The sequence below is a fragment of the Drosophila rhopaloa genome, unplaced genomic scaffold, assembly GCF_018152115.1.
Source record: "Drosophila rhopaloa isolate 14029-0021.01 unplaced genomic scaffold, ASM1815211v1 contig_3, whole genome shotgun sequence".
Taxonomy (NCBI): domain Eukaryota; kingdom Metazoa; phylum Arthropoda; class Insecta; order Diptera; family Drosophilidae; genus Drosophila; species Drosophila rhopaloa.
Window position 1 is genome coordinate 16686250 of NW_025335123.1, and position 16432 is coordinate 16702681.

Genomic DNA, 16432 nt, shown 5'->3' on the forward strand with positions numbered 1-16432 from the left:
ATAACAAAATAACCAAACAACAAACTATTTATAGAGTTCCTAACCACAAACATTATCCAAGCTATCCAAGTTTTGAAACCGAAAAGGGCTAATTAAATCTTTATGATTAACATGAATCCGCTAACAATAGGATGAAGAATAGTTAAAACTTTCATTGAAATTAGTCTGATTGTGGCTTCAGCAAAGTCATGTTTTATTTGTGAATATTTGATAAATACCACTTAGTACAGAGAAAAACCAAAGTTCAAATTCCAGTTATATTTCTGGTTTGACATTCTTTGACATTCTCTTTCCCTATAAACGGGCTATATCTCAGATATGAAATCTTATCGTTCGGCAGCGTGATAAAACCTTTGATTTCGCAGTCGGTAGCTTGGACTTGACAATTGCAATATTTGCGATTGCCTAGATACGGCGAATAAAGATTGCTAAATAATGGCTATGATATGGGGTATTTAAAGAGTCAAGATGGTGAAAGAGTTATGTCTCACATAATTAAGAGAAATCATATAAACCTATATATAATAAATTAAAACATCCAAAATAAAACAATGATTAAACATCACAGGGAGACTACTAAAATTTTAAAAATAAAAATGATGATCGAAACATATACTTTTTCCAGTAAATTCCCCATTGGGTTTTGCACTTTTCCACACCAACATTCAAAACCACAATCAACAATCATTCAGAGATGGTTGCCGTCATTTCCCTCGACGATCTTTTTTATTGCTGTTGTGTTCAGGGAATAATTAGGGTTATTAGTTTATAACTCTTTTGTTTTTTTGTGCCATTAAAACAATTTGGTTTGCCTAATTATAGTGGCTTTTTGTGTTGGCGAATACTTTTGAGTGCCGGTGTCACCGATCGTGTGCCTTGTTGGGAACTTGTAGCAATTAATTTACTGCTAAATTGCTTTAATTACATTTCAATTTAATCCGTCAAATACAACTAAAAATAAATATAATTGTAACAAAAGAAAAAGGGCGGAGAAAATGAGTAATCAAAGTAACAGGGAAAGAACAAACAAAAACCGTATGTGATGAACTTAATTGAGTGATATAATACGGGTAATTAAGATGAAGATTATATGGAGATCGTCAATCATGCGATTGTCCCCAAGTTATTTTTCAATTACGTAAAACCGTAAAGTGAACTGGATGCTATCAAGTTTGTGGGGGGATTCTCAAAATATTTAAGATAAATGCAGTTCAGAGGGAAAAACTTTTAAAAATATATCTTTTATTATTCACCAAGTAATCATTTTGTATTAGAACCACTTCTAAAAAAAAAAACTATTTTAATTTGTTTAATTAACATTTCAGACATTTTTCAGACATCGACTTAAACTTCACTTTGATTTATTTTAAAAACACCTGACTTGTGCAAATAATTATCATAAACTTTTTTCAAATTAAAACAATTGGGCCATTTTACTAATTGCACTACAAAAACGCAAACAGAAAGTAATAAATTTAAACCTGAAACTACTTTAAAAACTTCGTCTGAAAAAAACAGCAAATTGCCATAAACAATAATAAAAGAAAATTGAGTTCATCTAGTAAAACCATTTTTATATTCGCAAAGGAATAATTACGAAAAACAATTTCGACTGAAGCTAAACACCGAAATGTGTTCCTAATGACCCATTACAAAAACGCAAACCCATATAAAATACATATGTATATTGGGAAATTTAATTTGAGTGTTAGTGTCAGCATTGATAGTGCCAGAATTGATAATACAAACTAGAAATAAAGCAACCTCTAGCAAGCCGAAGTTAATATACCCATCCAGCTGTTACAAAAATTAAAAACTCTATATTTTAATTTCGATCTTTAAAAACAATTAAGAATGCACTTTGAAATTGGATGTCTGTAAGAAAAGTTATGAGCTCAGAAGTGCAGTTTTTTGACATTTTTCTGCAAACCATTTTTTTCAAAAATTTGGAAAGTTAACCCCATTTTAAAGTATGTCACTTTTCAATCGGATGTCTGTAAGAAAAGTTATGGGCTCAGAAGTTGATCAGTAATATACATACTTAATAGGTTTGGAAATGTGTCCTCCCCTGCGTTACAAGCTTTTGCTTGAATTTATAATACCCTCTGCAAGGGTATAAAAATATGTTTTTGTTAACGAAGGGCTGGTTGAGATACTGTCTAGGGATGCGTAATTAAAACACCCGATCCGGATTTCAGGGGCATTCGGAGCGGGGAAGCTGATGTTCTGAAGGCAAAACCGGTACAGTTGCCTCCGGCGAGACCTTACGATGGTCATGGCCACTCAACTGGTGATGTAAGTGATTGATTGAATGAAAGTGCGACGACTCGGTCCGCCTCTAACTGCTAAACGAGCCCAAATGCAAACCAATTGAGCTGGTCTCTGGTCTCCGGTGTCTCGGCGGAACAAACCGACGGAAACCGCCTCGAGGGCGTTACGAGTACCAGGGTATTTTCATCTCAATTAATGGAAGACCGCCGGCTCTCGGGGGAATTGCGTCCATCTAGAGGAACTTGCTGGGCATACAAATTTATTTGATCCAGACACTTAAGTCAATTCGCAGACAGCCAAACACGAGACTCTGGTCAGCAGTTCTTTTGAAATTGTTTTGCCAGCAAAACGATCTATTAATGGAAAAATAGATTGAAAGTCTTCGTTGGACAATTAAAGTGGATGTGCGTTGCAATGAAGGAAAAATAAATGGGGGGATATAAATTTATATAACCTCTGGTTAAATCAACCAATCAAATCTTAAGATTGATACATGTGCTTGAATTGATAAAAAAAATGTTCGAAAAGATTAATATCAAAGTGTAATGTGGTAACTTCTGTTTCAAACCCTAAACAAATACAGAATAATGAAGTATCGATTATTAGCATAAATTGTTGTTTATATGTAGGTGGAGAAAATGAGAAATCGAACTCAATAAAGTTCCTTTCTATGTGATCGATCGTGTGCACATCGTAGGTGGTTGGACGTGTTCGGTATAAATTAAACACCTTTCTGGGGCGCTATAAACAATAACAACAGAATCGGAAACTAGCAAAACAAATCGGAGCAAAACAAAAAACAAATATCCAATTGCGGCAAACGTAAACAACTGGCCAATTTGAGTGCAAATGGAACACACACAGCTCGGCTGATAACCACAGAGAATGTCAGTGAGACAACCTGGCATAGATCACGTTTCTGCATTTCTCATACGAAGTGCACTACACCCCGAAACCCGAGGTATTCCAATGTCCAGACGCTTATGCAAACCAAGAAATGGGCTGCGGTTTCAAAACTTACTCGAATCGGATATCTATATTTCTATGAATCTCATCTTAGATAAGGTAAAGCACTTTCGATAAGCTAAAGCTAATAGATACCTGGTTTAATATTATTCTAGCAAGTGCAATGAGGTTGCAATTAATAAGTAAATATAAAGCTAATATGCAGGAAAATATATAACTCCCTGATAACATAATATATTTCTAGGAATGGTACCAGATCGAATATTAAATTATTGAGACTTATCTGGATAAACAAACCTCTGTAAATAAATGTAATCGGAGCTCTTGTTAATGCCTATTTGTTGATCTTTTGATCTTTAAGTCTACGATTTCGCTGAGTAATACCAATTAGTTTATATTATAACGCCTTTTCGTAATGATTTCGATTACAGGTGACTAACCAGACGACAGTGACCCATGTCAGCACTTTGAACCGAATTGCAGGGCGCACTTTTACACCCACACCCTCTACATAGGTTCATTCATTCATTTGCCAACAAAACACACTGCACTCGGGCCCAGTCATTTAGCAACTATTCAGCCAGGGCCATATATACTACGATAATTACCTGAAAATGTACAGGCATGTTAGTAAACGAAAACAAACAAAACAAATGCAATTCGATCTCGAACTGGATCTCGTTGTCTTCCGCTTCTCAATTGCTGTGTAAAACGCAGTTTAAGATTGCATAAGATCAAGTTGTAGATCGCGAGATACATTGGAACTATATTGACTGGGGATGAAATATTGTGGGATGGGACTTAAATTGGCTATTGGGGATCTAATATGATCTCTAAATTTAAAACTGGTATGTATCAATATCAATGTTTATAGACCAGCTTTTTAGATGAGTTTACAAATTGATGAAAGACACAATCAATTGTTTTTCTTGAGTAAACTACAGTGAATCAAGAAATATTCCATACCCCCCGATAAGCGCAGGTCAAGTGGCAAGGCAATCCAATAAGTCAGTTGAATGTATCCCCCCTCCTTGCTTTTTAACACTTGGAAGCAGAATCCATTTGCTCTTTTTTTGGGTTATTTGTTTACGATTATAAACAATAAACATATTTATGATCGGTCGTATAGAATAAAACCCACGAAAACTCGACAATGGAATGTGTGCGAATTGAGAATCGGGATGAGATGGAAGTGGGAATTGGGGGTGAACCACTGGGTGGCCCCATGTCAAGCACATTGGGAGTGTAATTAGAATTGTTGCCGAACCTCAAGCTGATAAGCCCACACATCAAATAAACACCCAAATGGAAATGGATCCAAGAGGAGAAGCGAATACTCTTAGTCGATATCGTTGGGAAGGTTGGCACATACTATGGGTTTCTATTCAGCAACGCAAAATATAACATGACAGTGGTAAGTCGCACTTCTGAAATTGAGAATAACTTTTCTCAAACTATAAATAAGTCGCAGAAAAGTGATTAAACAGTCGTTTCCAGCTTAAAATGCTAAGTGCCAAAAGCGATCAGCAGCATTTGAAAATATCTTTAGTACACAACAAAGTTTTAAAAAGATTGCCCAACGAAAGATCATTAAAGCTAGTTCTGTTCATAACCCCACTTGACTGATAAGCGAATTCAAATAGTAATGCTATGCTCAACAATTTTTTTTTTTCATATGTTTAGACCCCAATGAATGGACTTCTATAGTTTATTTTTATTGGCTGGCGCGCTTGTTAATCGGTCCCTTTGATTAAAACCGAAAATTTACTATGTGCTTCAAGTGCGCCTAAAGGCTTAACCATATTGGGATCTTACTATAAAAATGAGTTGACTCATATATTATAAGATTAGGTTTTATACTTGATGAAATAATGTGTATAGAGGACTAGCAAATAGTTGAAGACCCAGTATCTCAAGATAATCTTGTTTTAAATTTAGCAAGAGTACGTGGAAGCCATATGTTTTAATTATTTTTGATAAGAATGTATCTAACAAAAAAGTGTTTGCACGATATTTATTATACGTAAGTGTTTGCCAACTCGTGACCAAAACCATATATATTTATCTACCTTTCCCGAAACACTGCTCCATTAATGCTTGTTTTTCTCAGAGATCAGACTGTCCGATAAAGTCAATTCACCCCAATCGACGTGATTCCCAAACGAGTCCGATAGATGAAAGTAAAAGTGCAAAAGCCAGTCCGGCGATAATACCCTCCAGAACCGAACACCTGATAAGCACTTAACGTACCCGGACATGGGGCTATACGCGTACTCCATGTAGTAAAATCGCCTCTGCTGTCGAGCAGTAATTAATTCCTTCTCTTTTTTTTTTTTGTTGCCATTTGTCCAGAGCTATCGCTTCTTTTATATCTAACAAAATCTGTCACTGAGTGGATTTACTATTTTGGGCCCGAGATTGATAAACCCAACAGTCCAGGAAGGGGGTCTTCTGCGATTTAATGGCCCCAACGAATATTGACATTCTTTTTGTCAAGTACTTTCAACGACTATTCCTCCCCGGTGAAGCTTATCAACCCAATATTTATATACTTATATTGTGGTAAAAAAAGGGTGGGGATTACTGGTCTGGGGGGTATAGAAAAATCGGCGCAGCTGCATAAATCAATCGTTTGCCGAGAACTTTTCCTATCGAAGGAATTCAATCGGCTTGGTTCTTTGACACCCCCCACCCGATAAGCCTTACGTTCCAGACTCCGACTCCGGATGCGGCTATATTTTACGGTCGACGAGTGCAATGCGGAATGCGATCGCGGATCGATAATGCCGAGATAATTTCAATAGCCAATAGCCTTGAGATATCAAATTGGCTTAGTGGGTGTGCAGTGGGTTATATTCCGTGTTATTTTGATCACATTCTTGAGGCCAATAGTAGGATTGTATTTATGATCAAACTTAATCATACGATGGTGTTCAAATTTCATTAATGAAACGAAATTTTAGCCGCTATTAGATTTGATAAGCTTTCTTCGCATCAAATCTACTTTATGCAGATAATGTTTTTATACTATATTCTGGTAAGTAATCACTTTGTTAATATAAAATATTTATTGTCTGCACAAAAAGCTTACAAATTTCTAGAGCCAATTAAGCATATGTTTGGTTATATCGTATCGGGTATTTGTTTGATTACTATAACGGTACAACTTATCGAAACGGGTATTTGTTTGCCAACGATAACGGTAAACAGGCAGCCGTTTGCGTGCGTGGAAAAGTTTGGACGCGTCGCCGATGCCAATCAATATCAATAACGGCACTTAACAAAGGGCCAGAGACATATAGAGACAGTCGAACAACTGAGTATTGTATGATTTTCGTTTTTGTCGTTAGTTGATGGTTAATCAATGGAAGTTGCTCAAATATGCAATCAGCGGACATAACCTCAAAGGGCAGGCTCAAACACGCCCACGCGTCAGAAAGAGAGGGGCGGATTGGAGAGAGAAATGGGAGGGCAAATGTGTGTCAAAAAGAAAAGCACACACACACACACATACATACGCCTTCGCCGAATCCTCTCCCAACGACAAATTGCGTGGGAGTGGCAACGGAAAAGTTGATACAAAAACCGGGACTGATTGTGTAATCTAGAATTAGTACTAGTATAGGGTCCAATTCCAATACGTATAGCCAAGTATGCCGGAGTATGGTAATCAGGGCGAACTTATCAAAGTCAGGCGTATGAAATTGCTGCAAGACACACGCCGTAATTGTTGTTTTTCTTCTAGTTTTTGTTGTTTTTTCTTTTCATTGAGGTTTGCCCTTGAGTTTGTCCTTTTTGAGCAGAGCAGAAATGGCAGCGACGTGGGCAGAGAGTATTTGTTATACGCGGCGCATGTAAACTGGTTTTGGTATAACAGTTTTATTGAAGAAAGAGAGAGCGGCTCTCTTTGCGGCCCACACCGACACACCAACACACATGCGCAGGCCGGTGACGAGCCTCCTACGCGAGTGTGTGTGTGTGAGTGCTGCACGTGTTGCCAAACGCAGAAAAATACGATAAAAAAAAAAAACAAAAGGGAACGTCATACTCCAGGGTTAAGACTTTAAGATACCTGCTGCAAAATGTGTAGCCTATCTTGGGGGGTACTTCTTATCTTTCTTAAAAATTATCTATCTAGGTAGATAATTTAAATACAAACATTTTTATTGTTTTTATTACTATGAAAAACATGTACATATATAAGAAATGATATAAAAGGTAGAGTGCTGTGTTTTGGCAAATATTTAGCAGATTTCAAAACTAAAGACATAAATTTTATTTCAATCCTTTTATGGTTGCTGTGGCGTCCTTCTTACTCAACGAGTAAAGGGTGTGACAACACCATGACCCCACCACTACGTGAACCGTTTGGGCCACCAAAATTCTTATTCCGATTCCCGTCGAGATGATGATGCAAGTGCTTCTAATTATAGCCTGCTGTTGGCAGGCGCATGCGCGATGTCCTGCCGAAAGGTTAACTTAAGGTGAAATGGCCACAGGTTGCTGCCTACGCACACTGAGACGCCCCACGTGTTTTATGTGCATATGTATGTGCTTACATAAGCAGCGCTTGTGTTTTTAATGGCTATTAACTGCATTTTTACTGCTTAATATATGATGACATTTAACTTTCGACTTTGCTGGACTGATTTATTTATGGGAGGGAGTTTTAATGTATGAAATAAATATTACAATTTTATTTAACAATTTAGTAGCATTACACAACAGAAAACAAACTTGTTTCAAAATAAGTTATAAAGGTTGATATATTACCACAAGCCAATTTTAATCAGTCAACAGACTATAAAAAAGTTTATTTACATTTAAAAAGCAACGGCCGGCATAAGAAAACAAGGTGGCAAGGTTGGTTGGTCTTACAAATCCAGGTGGCAGCCCTACGAATTGTGGCAACGCCGTGTACAATCACTTTTAAAGATACTTGGTATATTTTACAGGGCTACGGAGATTGCCTTGGTATATTTTCCTGCACAGCCGCTGGTCACACTGATCGGCGACGCAAAAACAACATGTCTGTTCGAAATCACCGCAAATATTGTTTATCCCCCAGTTAATAATTTAAATAACGCATAATGACAACAGACGAGAGTATTATGGAGGAGATGCTGGGTAAGTATTCCCCAAATTCCGGTAACCGAAATCCTCAGAACTCACCGCTTTCTTTCTCTTTCGCTACCCATTCGCAGAAAGAGCAACAAATCCGGCAAAGAAAATCGACGAATTGGGCGTGCAAATGTTCTGCATTGTGGTAAAAAGTAACGCCCAGTTGGTCCACAAGGCGCAGGAAATGATTGTGGGCAAGGTGCAATCTTCCAATGTGACGGAGGCGATTCGAGCTATTTCGGTTAGTGACTTTTTTTAATCTTTTTGCTGCATATTCAATTGAGTTACCACCCACCCACACCCGCTGTCCAGTCGCCTAACAGAAAAGGGGTGTCTTGTGTGTGTGAAAAAATATAACTCTTACACACACAAACAATCATCGCCGCCACACCGACGCACAGTGGGCCGTAAAGTTTGCGAAAAGCTCACAGATACACCAACAAACACATGCACTTGTGTGGCTGCGTTCCATTCGTAATACAATAACAATTTTTATCAATTGTGGCTAAAATGTATTGCCACCTGGGTACAAAAACAGCTAAAATAATATGCAACAGATAGTGGTATTTTTACAAGTCAGGATCGTTAACTTGATAGGTACTTGCATTGTTATTCGACTTTATTTATAAAATTGTCTTTCTTCATTTATAAAATGAACCTCCCTGCTTGCAAATTTTACTAAACTAAATATAAATAAAATATATATTGATATACATATCAACCTCTTTCAGCTGCTGGAGGAGTGCATGACGCAGTGCGGTGATGACTTCCAGGACGAGGCCGCCAAGTTCCGCTTCCTCAACGAGCTGATCCGTTTGGTGTCAAAAAAGTACAAGGGCGCGGAGACGCCGCACGAGGTGAAGCAGCGGATCATGGAGTGCCTCCTCCTGTGGACCACGGAATTCCCGCAGCGCCAGAAGATCCGCGATGCCTACGATATGCTGCGCAAGGAGGGCGACATTGAGCACGGCACTACAGAGGCGGCGGTGGCAAAAAGAGAGAGTGTTCTGGGCACCATCGACGAGGCCATGTTCGCCAAGCTGATCAAGAGCAATAATCCGGAAAACTTCAAGAGGGCCAACCTACTGCTGCAGTACAGGATGGCCCAGGAAGCACGCAGAAACGATCTGCTGGCCCAGCACCGCCTGGTTCTTAGCGAGGTGCAGGAGACGATGCAGCTACTGAACCAGATGCTGGACACCTACGATCCATCCAACCAGGACGTCAGCGAGACGCTGCACGAGCTCTACAAGAGCTGCAAGAAGCACAAGCCCATCTTCCAGCATCTGCCGCAGCTGCTAGACGACTCCGATGCCCAGCTTGTCGGTGCGTGTAGCTCTCTAGTTATTATAACCCATCTTTGAGGTTCATAAAGTAGAAAATATTTATGATTTAAATGGATCAGCTTATAAGCAATTGATATATTTGATCCGATTCATAACAGACCTTTTCTGACTAACTATATATTAAGCTCAAAACTGATTAAGGTCTCGTGACTCATACACCAGATACATTCATTTCTTAAAAACAGTATTTGCTTTTCATGTAGATCAATACCAACTTTCCGAATTCTTCAGAAAATAATCCATTGTTGTGATGTTGATTTAAGACTTTTCATATTTTCCTATAAATTCGTTGAGCTATGCTCAGGCAATGAACTATGACTGCATACATTTTTATATACTAACGCCTTTGAATTCGATTTACAGCCGACACTCTGGACGCCAATGGTGCTCTTCTGACCACAATGCAGCGCTATAAGCTTCTGGTGCCCTCACCAACGAAGAGCACTGCTCCTGCCCTGACCACGAATATTTTAACATCAACATCCACTGCCAAGACCACTTCCAGTTCGGCCACAGCAACAAGCTCTAATAATGCTCTGCTGCTAAACGAGCTGCTTGGAGATTTGCTGATCAGTGGAAGCAGCGAAAGTGCTGCGGCTACAGCCGCAACGATACCAACTACCGCCACCAATAATTCCAATTCCACGGCCGCTGGTGGAGATCCCCTGGCCGATTTGAGTGACATCTTCAGTAGCGCCCTCGCCGAAAGTGAAGCCAAGCAGAACCAACCATTCCAAAGTGCCACCACTTTGCTGGAGCCGCAGGTCTTGAGCCAAGGCACCACCACCGAGGAATTGCCCAATGGCAACGGGATCGATTGCAGCAAAGTACCAGGATCGGCCAGAAAAATGCCGCAGATCGATATGCTCAGCGAGGAGCTCTTCCAGCAGATCCTGCCCACCCAGGAGCGGATGGCCAGCTTCAAACGCGATCCCGAGAAGCTAACGCTCAACGACTTGGCTCGGGAAAGGATGCAGGTGAAGTCACCAGAGGAGGAAACGGGTCCTCTTGCTGCTGCTGCTCCTTCATCAGCTTCTGTTCCGGCTGATACCGTAGATGATGATTGTTCACTCCTTAGCGAGGATGTGGAAAAAAGGGAAGAAGTCGTGGTGGCCCCGGTTGCAATTGTTCCCCCGGCAAAGCCGCTTAGCGAGATTCACGTGGAGCTGGACAACATCCAGGCCACCGGGGAGCAGCGCATCGTTCTCGACGATGACGATATGCAGCTCAGTCTGAATTTCACCAGCGATCGGCCCGGCCATCGTGTGTCGGTGATTGTGATATCTGCCCAGAACAAGAGTCGTCAGCCAGTGCTCGACTTTCAGTTCGAGGCCAGCGTGAAGAAGGTGGGCAAGTCAAATGGAAGAGATAGGTATGATCAGAAGGGCTAACCAGCATCTCCTTTTTTCTTTTAGCCCTGCAAGGTGCGCCTGCTGCCGCCAACGGACAGTCAGATGCCTCCTCATAAGCCTTTCCGCCCGGCCACGCCCATTAATCAGGTGATGCTCCTACTTAATCCCACTGGCAAGGCCGTGGATGTTACCTGCATCGTGGGCTACAAGCTGGGCGACGACCCAGATCCCATCAAGGAATCGGTTGTGGCCCAGGGGATCGACTATGTGGACTAGAATACCCAGACGAAGCTTACCCCGCTCCCGTCCACTTTAAACGCATCAAAAAACAAAGACAACCAAACGAAAACAGTCAATTTCCGCGATTTATGTTCCTTTCCTTCTCTTTTCTTTATCTAAAAGATAGTTTTGGTATTTGATTTCTGTGTTGTATGTATATTTATGCCCGTAAGATTTTATTCAAATTGTATTTTGCATACACACGATTTAGTCGTAATATAATTATGTATCAAAGGTTTATAAATTATGAAAAAGTCGCTACAAAAGCCAAGCGCTCATTTTCAGAGGTATTCTTATTTTTCTGTCGAATTGTGGATGTTGTTTGGATGATGCTTCAGTTCTGGTTGCTGTGTTGCGTATGTGGAGTCATCACTACTATCCCCATATTTAATTGCCTCCAAAAATTGCCATTAATATTTACCAGAGCCAAAGTGCCTCTCAATGAATCTTTCTTTTTTTTCGATTGTCTCGCTTGGTTGGCCGTTTGTGGGTTATCTATTACATTTACGGATGAATGTCTGAGTCACTCTGATTTTAAAGGTTCTTAAATATATATGAACCGAAATTCGATAGAGCCAAGTTATTAAAGATTTTATGAGCATTGGTGGCAGTTTGATTCAACAAATAGGAAAAATACAGTTTTGAGTCTACTTATTTAAGTAATAGTGATTGGTTTCTATGCGGTCCTCACTAAATTTTAGTTTACAAATGTTTCCATTTGAGTAAGATAACTGAACAAACTGAAAATCGACAATTCTGGATTATAAGCAGTAGAAATGAAATACCTGATCCTTACTGAACATAAAAAAGGCTAGGCTCATTTACATACCATTAATTATGTGGGTATATGGGCCTGTTGTTTTCTAACTTGAATAAATGAATTTAAGTTTCAACCTACTTTTTAAAGCAAAACTAAATTCATGCTCTGTATTAAAAGGTTTTCTGTTTATAATAGCAAATCTTCTTGTGGAAAACGACGTGGAAATCCGCAAAATGGTCGCCCACTTGGAGACAATCTACTTATCACGACTCTCGACAGTGACGCGCTGGTCACAAAGCTTACAAATTGCCTAGATTCTAGCGGCTAGCTACTACTACTACTATTTGCCCACGATCTCGTCCTTAAAGGACAGGGCAGTGATGGCCTTGGTGTGGCCGGTGTAGTCCCTGATTGAACTCTTCGTCTGCAGCTTCCACAGCCGGGCAATTCCGTCGGAGGAGGCGGTGAAAAGCCACTTGGAGTCAGCGCTGAAGGCGGCATCCCAGACCCAATAGTTCTCGATGCACAGTTCGCGCCACTTGGTAAAGTCATCGGTCTTCCAAATGCCCACCGTTCCATCGCCGGAGGTCGTTAAGAGGAGTCTGGAATCCGGACTAAATTTGCATCTCAGGATGTAGCGTTTGTGCGCATGAAACTTTTTGGTGGGCCTCAGCGTGCTCATCTTTTGATCCTGACTGGTTAGCGACCAGATGTAGCAGTTGCCCTTGTTATTGGCAGCCACCAAGTATCTGCCATCCGGCGATATGGCCACGTCCTGAATGGAGGCATCCACCTCGGGCACTATCCTCTCGTGACGCTCCGACTTGACGTCCCACAGAAAGACGCTGCCATTCTGTGAGCCCATGGCGATCTCCACCTGGTTGGGATGCAGACAGGCCGAATTCACAGGCGCCTCGCAGTCGAAAACTCTGGAGCAGTGCGGCGGGGAGGAGATCATGTCCCAGATCCTCACGTGGTGATCCTCGCCGGCGGTGAACATCCAATTGCCGTCCTCCTGGAAGCCCAAACGTGTCACATTCTTTTGGACCCCGTCGAAATTGATCACCGGGGCGGTGCAATTAGACTCCAGGTCGTACAGTCGGATGCACTGGTAGCCACATGCCGCCAGACGCGTCTTGTCCGGCGTCCTGTCCAGCGCATTCACTTGCTGGATAATCAGATATTTAAATACAAGGCGTATTTATAGCAGATCGCACTAATCTCACCGAGGTTTCCACGAATCTCATGGTCTTAATGCAGTTCCCCGTGTGTGCCTGCCACACCTTTATCGTGTGGTCGTAGCCCCCAGTGGCCAGGATCAGCTGCTGTTGGTCCCCCATCGTTTGATTACCGATTAATTGACAATTTTCCTGAATTTTCCAAAGATGTTTTCATTTGGGAAGAATCCGCTTTTCTGCCAATGTGACCGCAGCACATCAATTGAAAAATGTCTTGAAATAGCGGTGGCTCAATCCTCGGAGGTGAACTTGGCTTATAATTAGTAAATTATTTTGGGTCACCTTTTCTAAAATGCTTTAAAATGTAAAAAAAAACTTAATAGGTTTTAGTTCTACTATATTCTTATTCGCTCGTGTTAAGGTATTTACTTAAAAATCCGGATTCAATGGGAGAAGTTATGTGGTCTAAAAGTGAAGTTTAAATTATCTTATCCAACTTATCAGATTGTGCAGATTGAAAAGTTAAACAACAAAACTTTTTGATGTAGACGATTCCAAAAAGCGATTCAAGAGTCTCTATCCTCAGATTTTCCTTCCCAACAAAATAATTAAGGATTCAGATATTGGAAAAGATACATTTTATTCGTTGAATAACTTAGCAACTGGGGACTAGCCCGGGACCAGCGTAACGTACAAGGATGGGATTGAGTGTTGGAGTTCTACTGCTGGGTGGCAGTGGCGGCAGGAGCTGTTTCGGTTGCCGTGCGGTTAGCCTCCTCCGGTTTCATGGCGGGGAACAAAAGAACCTCCTGAAGGAGAAGCAAGATTAAGCAAAGATTTCAAAAGAAGGGTAAACCATAGACCCACCTTGATGTTATTGGAGTCCGTGAGGAACATGGCCAGGCGATCGATGCCCAGACCGAATCCGCCAGTGGGCGGCAGTCCGTACTCCAAGGCCGTGCAGAAGTTTTCGTCGACCAGTTGAGCCTCGTCATCTCCAGCGGCCTTATCGCTAGCCTGCTGCTCGAAACGCTCGCGCTGCACGACGGGATCGTTCAACTCGGTGTAGGCGTTGCAGATCTCCTTCTTGGCCACGAACAGCTCGAAGCGCTCCGTCAGACCGGGAGTACTGCGATGGTACTTGGCCAGCGGGGACATGATCTGCGGGTGCTCGCAGATAAACGTGGGATTCACGCAGAACTCCTCGATGAAGTCGCCCACTAGCTTGTCCAGCAAGCGGGCGGTGGTGCGAGGGGCGGGGCACTCCACCTGGTGCTTGGTGCACAGCTGCGACAGGAACTGATTCGTTTCCGGCGAGTTGAAGGTGTCAGCCGCAGGGAACTTGACCTGCAGCTTCTCCTCCAGCGTTTTGATCATGGAGACGCGCTTGAAGGGCGGCGTGAAGTCAAGCTCTTGCTCGGGTCCCTCTGGACCATCCGGGTGATAGATGACCTTGTAGGATCCACGGATGGCCTTCACCATACCGGATACCAACTGCTCGGTGATGTCCATAATGTCGGCGTAGTCCGCATACGCCATGTAGAACTCGCACGTGGTAAATTCCGGGTTGTGGGTAAGGTCGATGCCCTCGTTACGGAACTGACGTCCAATCTCGTAGACGCGATCGAGGCCACCTACCACCAGCATCTTGTGGTACAGCTCCGGAGCGATGCGCATGAACAAATCCATCTTCAGGTCGTTGTGATGCGTCACGAAGGGCTTGGCAGTGGCTCCACCCGCGATCATGTTCATCATGGGCGTCTCGATCTCCAGGAAACCGAGGCGATCCAGGAACTGGCGAACGTACGAGATGATCTGAGGAAATGGAAGAATAAATTGTTTAATCCTTAGACTTAACTTTGTTTTGCCGATTCTTACCTTGGCACGGATTTGGAAGTTCTCGCGCACTTTGTTGTTGAGGATGAGATCAAGGTAGCGCTGGCGATAGCGCGTCTCTTTGTCCTTGAGGCCGAAATGCAGATGGGGCAGCATGTGCAGGCAAGGCGACAGCAGCTGAATCTCGGTGGGCATCACGGACAGCTCACCCTTCTTGGTCTTGCCGGGATGTCCAACGACGCCGATGATGTCGCCGCGTCGCAGCTTGGCGGTGTCCGTCTCAAATTCCGCCTCCGACTTGTAGGACTTGGCGCTGGCCATCACCTGCACCTTGACTCCCTCGCCGCGCAGATCGTAGAAGATGAGCTTGGCTCCCGACTCGCGGATGGCATGGACACGACCGGCCACGCTCAGGCTAACATTCTCCAGCGTCTCGCCCTCCTTCAAGCTGTTCTCGTACTTGGCAATGAAGTCCTCCAACGAACTGCTCACATGAAACTTGTGTGGATAGGGATGCGTGTTGGGCGAACGCTTCAGCTCCTGCACGGCGGCGGATCGGAGCTTGAAGTACTCGTTGGGCGAGATCTCCTCCTCCTCGGCGGCGCTGCTCTTCTTCTTGCCGGCCGCTCCCTCCGCCGGAACAGCGGCTGCTGCCTTCTCGGCCTTTTCCTTTGCCTTCTGTTCCGCCTTCAGGCGGCGCTTCAGTTCACTGGAATGGATGGATAAGTGGTGAGTTGTAAGTAATGAGTTGTACAGATCCCACCACTAGGCTGTGATAACTCAAGGGGGTATGTTCCCCGGAAAGCATGTCCTTGCAGTTATGACAGCCTGGCCAACGAGGCGGATGAGTAACCCACAGTTTGGTCCGCTTGCTGGGTTCCCGTTGACAGGCGCTCACGTGGAAACCAATGGCCTCCTGTGACCAAATCCTGTTCGATCTGGGCCACGCCCCCTGCACTGTTCTCAAGGCGCAGCGGGCGAGCATTGTTTTATTTTAAGCACTGTATTTCATCAGCCGCAAAAAAAGAACTTGAACGTTGCCGCTTCGCCTTAACCTCAAAAGACTGCTTCGTTGGCCTGGCCTGGCCTGGATAATATTTTCGTTGGCACTTACTTCTTGGACAGTTCTCCACTTGCAGCGGCCATACTGATGCGGGTTACGGTGCTCGCTGGTTATCCGGGGGTATCACAAGCGGCGGAAACCAAACAAAAATACGAATGTGCCGAAAAGCGCCACAAAAGTAAAAAGTACACTGCCAGGGTGGCCAGATGGTTGACGGGTAGTCGGTCCCTGCCAAAGGTGGCAACACTAGCGGGCAGTGC

The 16432-nt window shown here is 42.8% G+C and overlaps 3 protein-coding genes across 4 annotated transcripts; 1 reads left to right on the forward strand and 2 right to left on the reverse strand.

Annotated features, from left to right (window-relative positions):
* Nucleotides 1–8238: 8238 nt before the first annotated feature.
* Nucleotides 8239–11619, forward strand: LOC108051100 (ADP-ribosylation factor-binding protein GGA2). Its single transcript, XM_017133057.2, has 5 exons — nucleotides 8239–8364; nucleotides 8442–8599; nucleotides 9090–9684; nucleotides 10068–11050; nucleotides 11120–11619. The coding sequence occupies exons 1-5, from the start codon at nucleotides 8328–8330 to the stop codon at nucleotides 11330–11332; spliced, it is 1986 nt and encodes a 661-aa protein (XP_016988546.1). The 5' UTR covers nucleotides 8239–8327; the 3' UTR covers nucleotides 11333–11619.
* Nucleotides 11471–13521, reverse strand: LOC108051102 (protein LST8 homolog). Its single transcript, XM_017133060.2, has 2 exons — nucleotides 13322–13521; nucleotides 11471–13263 (listed from the first exon to the last, which is right to left on the reverse strand). Exons 1-2 carry the CDS (start codon nucleotides 13433–13435, stop codon nucleotides 12436–12438), a joined length of 942 nt encoding a protein of 313 aa, XP_016988549.1. The 5' UTR covers nucleotides 13436–13521; the 3' UTR covers nucleotides 11471–12435.
* A 373-nt stretch (nucleotides 13522–13894) lies between these two features.
* On the reverse strand, nucleotides 13895–16365 carry LOC108051101 (lysine--tRNA ligase). Of its 2 annotated transcripts, none has more exons than XM_017133059.2 (4): nucleotides 16224–16365; nucleotides 15152–15818; nucleotides 14141–15088; nucleotides 13895–14082 (listed from the first exon to the last, which is right to left on the reverse strand). In XM_017133059.2, exons 1-4 carry the CDS (start codon nucleotides 16253–16255, stop codon nucleotides 13993–13995), a joined length of 1737 nt encoding a protein of 578 aa, XP_016988548.1. In that variant the 5' UTR covers nucleotides 16256–16365; the 3' UTR covers nucleotides 13895–13992. The 2 variants fall into 2 exon arrangements, with proteins under 2 accessions (XP_016988548.1, XP_016988547.1); XM_017133058.2 differs by lacking the exon at nucleotides 16224–16365 and adding an exon at nucleotides 15967–16172.
* Nucleotides 16366–16432: the final 67 nt, after the last annotated feature.